The 4,329-nt window shown below is 38.0% G+C and overlaps 1 protein-coding gene across 1 annotated transcript in view; it reads left to right on the top strand.

Annotated features, from left to right (window-relative positions):
• The window catches only part of LOC102845545 (zinc finger protein 18-like), a 61,567-nt gene extending 60,570 nt beyond the window's left edge, over positions 1–997 (top strand). Inside the window, exon 8 of the mRNA XM_006900512.1 lies at positions 844–997. Within this exon, the coding sequence (XP_006900574.1) occupies positions 844–997 (154 nt within the window). The remainder of the gene's footprint in view (positions 1–843) is intronic.
• The last annotated feature ends 3,332 nt before the right edge of the window (positions 998–4,329 follow it).

The following is a 4,329-nucleotide window of genomic DNA, read 5'->3' as shown; positions in this document are numbered from 1 at the left end:
CATAAACATTTACAGAGATTTTGGGTTTCCATTCATTCATTGTTGCACTATTCTCTCTACCCTCCTCCCAGTTTGTTCTTGTCCAAATGCCACACGTGTACTATCTAATTATAACGGACTCCTATCTGACCCTCCAGTGGTTTTCAGAGTCAGTAAATGCCCTGGGAGATTAGCCATCTTTGTCCTGCACAGTGACTAATATATTTGAACTGCTTTCCTTTTTGTTGGCAGTACAATTTCTTTTCTCTAAGCCACCAGAGAACGTACCTTTAGAGAATATGTTAGGACTACCCTATTCATTCATCAATTGAATGAGTGTTACATCCTAAACACGGAATTCTTGAGAGATGATGGGGTGGGGGGGTTGGCTCTTTCTTTAAATAACACTAGTCTTGTCTCTGGATGGTGCTTAAACACAGTCAACTTTTGTGTTTTCTTTCTTTTTTTGCTGGTTTGCACTGGCAACAAATTACATTTTCATTTGTTTCTCCCCTTGAATTTCTAGATTTCACTTAGATATCAGGAATGTCAGACACTTAGCACTGAATGATTTAGAGAGTAAAAATTAATGTAGAAGCATTTAGAAAAAAATCAAACCCACACAAACCCTGCATACTTTCTTGTATTTTCTCCATCCAAAAGAAGGAATTTCCCCATAGAGGCACACAACTTATAAACATACATGTAGAAGTTAAGTGTTTTCCACTCTGGAAAAGAAGTACTGCATTAGGGTGTGTATTTTTGCTTTTGGCTTCTTCCTCCATTAATCTCTCTCCTAGGGTTTCTTAGATCATCTGATGTTTAAGCTGTTTTTGGTACATTAATTCCTTTTTCTTTCTATAGGCATGGTCAAGTACCTCTCTTTGGAGCCATGTTTAAGGTCATGCATGACATTGTATTTTTTCCAGGAGCAGTGGAGGCACCAGCATTCTACTCAGACAGAGCACTACTGGAACTTCAAGCTGGAGACTTAGCTGAAAATGGTCTCAGAAGATGAGGGCATGGTTTACCTAGTGGGAGAGCTAGGAATTACTGGATAGTCTTGTGGTGTTAGAAATCTTAAAACTGGCTTTTCTACCCATGTGTTAGCCCCTTCTGCAGACATCATCTCCAGCTACCTCAATTGGTGACATAAAGTCTTGGAAATCATCAACAGCTGTGAAACCAATAAAAGAGCGTGCTTTCCACACTATGTAAAATAGGTGGAAAGGGGTGGAAGGTGGAGAGGATGGTGAAGAGACTGTGGCAGACTGCTGTGAAGAGTTACAACAAGATGTATCCAGGGGAACTCTCAGATGGAGCCACAGTTAAAGGTTTTGTTTCTGGAGAAGTGAAAAGGGGGGGGAAAAAGGTAACTTGTAAACTGGCCTAAGATAAAGTTTGCTGGATGATTGAAGAAACCAGATATGTATCTGTGATGCTGAACTGAACCTGGACTTTCACTTGTTAACTGAGAAGTTGTACTGAATTAAGTGAAGAAATGTGTCTTCCTGTTAGTCAAGTATGCAATTGCTGGGTTCAACAGGACTTGCATTTTCAGTATTCCTTGCCTTCTCCATTCCATAGCATATTTCCCTAATAAACTCCACAACTGTGAATAAAGTCTGTGAGTCAATAAGTAACAAACATTGGACCTCGTAATTCATAGAAATAGGTACAGGAGCAGGTCAGATAGCATGTCTGACTATGTAGCTGTGTGTTTGCTACTATAGTTATTATTGGCAGAGACAGTTCCCTTTAATGATGTGGTTAGAAGTCATACTCAGTCAACCTCCATGTTGTGTCCACTCCTTTTTCAATAGTTTTATAGACACGGTTCAGGCTAAAGTTTTCAGGGTGGGAAATCATTAGTAGTAACACAGTTTGAAACTACAGTGAGTGGAAGCTAGTAGAGGTATAGCAAGAACTTCCCATGCATTTAATTTTGGCGTTCCAGTGGGTGCACTGCAAATAATAACTTTTAATTTTTAATCCATATAAAGTAGACATGTCATCCCATATTAAGCATGTGAAAGTGTCAGATCAAGGTCCTGGCTCCCTGTTGCTTGCTTCCAAAGTGCTGAGTCAGGATGCAACTCAGTGTAGCTCGCTATTGTTAGTCTAGGCTCTTTTCCAACAGACAACACTACCTCTCCCAAACATGAGTGGGATTCAGTCATCAGTCTAACCATACCTCATAGGTGGTTTTCAAATCCATACCTCATAGGTGGTTTTCAAATCCTTCTATGTCTCTCCTTTTCCTCCTTTTCAGCATATTTCCTGGCGTCTTATGAGTAATAGTCAGATGGGCTCCCTGTCCTTCTAAGATGAGTGCCCTGTCCAGGGCCTTTATGATTAATGTTTGGTTAGGAGAATCCTTTAAAAGACGCAACATGCACTCTCTGTCATCCCTGTTCACATAGACTGACAAGCTGATCTCTTTCTGTGCGAGGCACTGACAGTTCCAAACCTGACCCAGCTAATTCGGCTGAGAATGGGGAAGAGCTCCCAGGACTCCCCCTTCATCCAAGCAAGATCCCAGACAAACCTGAAGATGTGACTCAGCTTCCATTGATTCTGAGATCCTTTTCTTTTTTTAAAAAAATTATTATTAAATTTTATTAGTTTTAATCAACATTTATGATTCTAAGATCCTTTCACCTTCCCTTGTTTAGGCAGTTGTGGTGGTTGATATGATAACCTTTTGGTTTCTATTCTTTTTTTATTTATTGTTATGCATTTTCTTTCCTGCCTCCCTTCCCCCTCTTTCAGCCCACCCTGGAATGCATCCATTGTTCCAGATTGTTGTCATACATAAAATGCCTAATCATATCTTTTTATTTTTTTAATCATATCTTTTAAAAGATAGTTCTTATCTGTTCTAATACTGTGTTCATTATCTACCCACTGTTTTCCCATTCCTTCCCCAATCTCCCATTTGTTTGTCCTATTTTATAAAAGTGTATAAATATTATGCAGTATTTGTCCTATAGTAATTGAGATATTGCCCTCAGTATAATGTTCTCCAGGCTCTGCTATGTTGTGTAATGTATGAATTCATTGTTTTTCAATGCGTAATATTCCACTGTATGAATGTGCCATAGATTTTCTATCCGTTCATTTGTTGATGGGCTCTTGGGTTGCCGACCTCTTTACTATTTTAAATAATGCATCATTAACCATGGATGTTCATACATGGATGGCTCTGGTCTTTAGGGTATATTCCCAGTAGTAGAACTGCTGGGTCAAATGGTATTTCTAGTTACAATTTTTTAGTAAGTACCTTTGAGTACTTTTGAGTAAGATTGACTTCCATAATGGTTGTGACATTTTACATTCCCATCCGCAGTGAATAAGAATTCCAATCTTTCTACCACTTTGTCAGCATTTGTTGTTTGCTGGCCTCTTAAACGGTACTATTGTTGCTGGGATGAGATGGTATCTCTTAAGTTCTTTGGATTTTCATTTCTGATAAGTAGGGATTTTGAACATTTCTTCATGTGTGTTTTTCATCTGAATGTTGTCTTTGGTGAAGTGTCTATATCATGTGCCCGCTTTGTGACTGAATTGTGTACAATTTTTTTGTTTGTTTAAATGCTAGAGTATCCTATGAATTTTAGATATAAATCCCTTATCAGATCTGTCATTGCCATATTTTTTTTTCAGCTTGTCAGTTTAATCTGTTGGAGACATTTTTTTATGTACACAGGAATTTGATTTTTAGATAGTCCCATTCATTGATATATTTTTTTCTCTCCTGGTTGTAGATTTTTCATTATGTATGAAAGACTATACTGTGAATTAGGGCTTCTAGAGTTGTTCCTAGCTTTTCTCTGATGAATTTTATAGTCTTTGGTTTTGCTTTTAGGTTCCTAACCTACTTTGGTTTTCTAGTATGGTGTGAAGTTTGGATCTTGCTTAAGTTTTCTGCAGATGGTTTTCCAATTTCACCAACACCATTTGTTGAAGAGACTATCATTTCCCCACTTCACTGATTTCCTCTTTTAGTCAAAGATCAATTTATTTGAAATGGAGCTGATCAAATCAGTTGAGCTGATTTCTGGATTCTCAATTCTATTACATTATGGATCTATGTGTCTGTTGCTGTGTTATGCTGTCTTGACCACAGCAGCTGTGTAGTAGGTTTTGAGATGAGGGAGTTTGAGGCCTCCTATTTTGTTTCTCTTTTTCAGTAGTGTTTTACTTGTTTGGGGCCTCATTCCAATCCAGGTAAAATTGGAAATTGCCTTTTCCATTTGCATTGAAACATGGAATTGATATTTGTATTGGAATTGCATTGAACTTGTAGATTGCCTTTGGTAGAATTTTCCTTTTCACAATGTTGAGTCT

The sequence above is a fragment of the Elephantulus edwardii genome, unplaced genomic scaffold (genome assembly GCF_000299155.1).
Source record: "Elephantulus edwardii isolate Elephantulus edwardi_28Jun2011 unplaced genomic scaffold, EleEdw1.0 scaffold00286, whole genome shotgun sequence".
In the NCBI taxonomy this organism is placed as follows: domain Eukaryota; kingdom Metazoa; phylum Chordata; class Mammalia; order Macroscelidea; family Macroscelididae; genus Elephantulus; species Elephantulus edwardii.
This window is presented reverse-complemented; position numbering and strand designations above follow the sequence as displayed.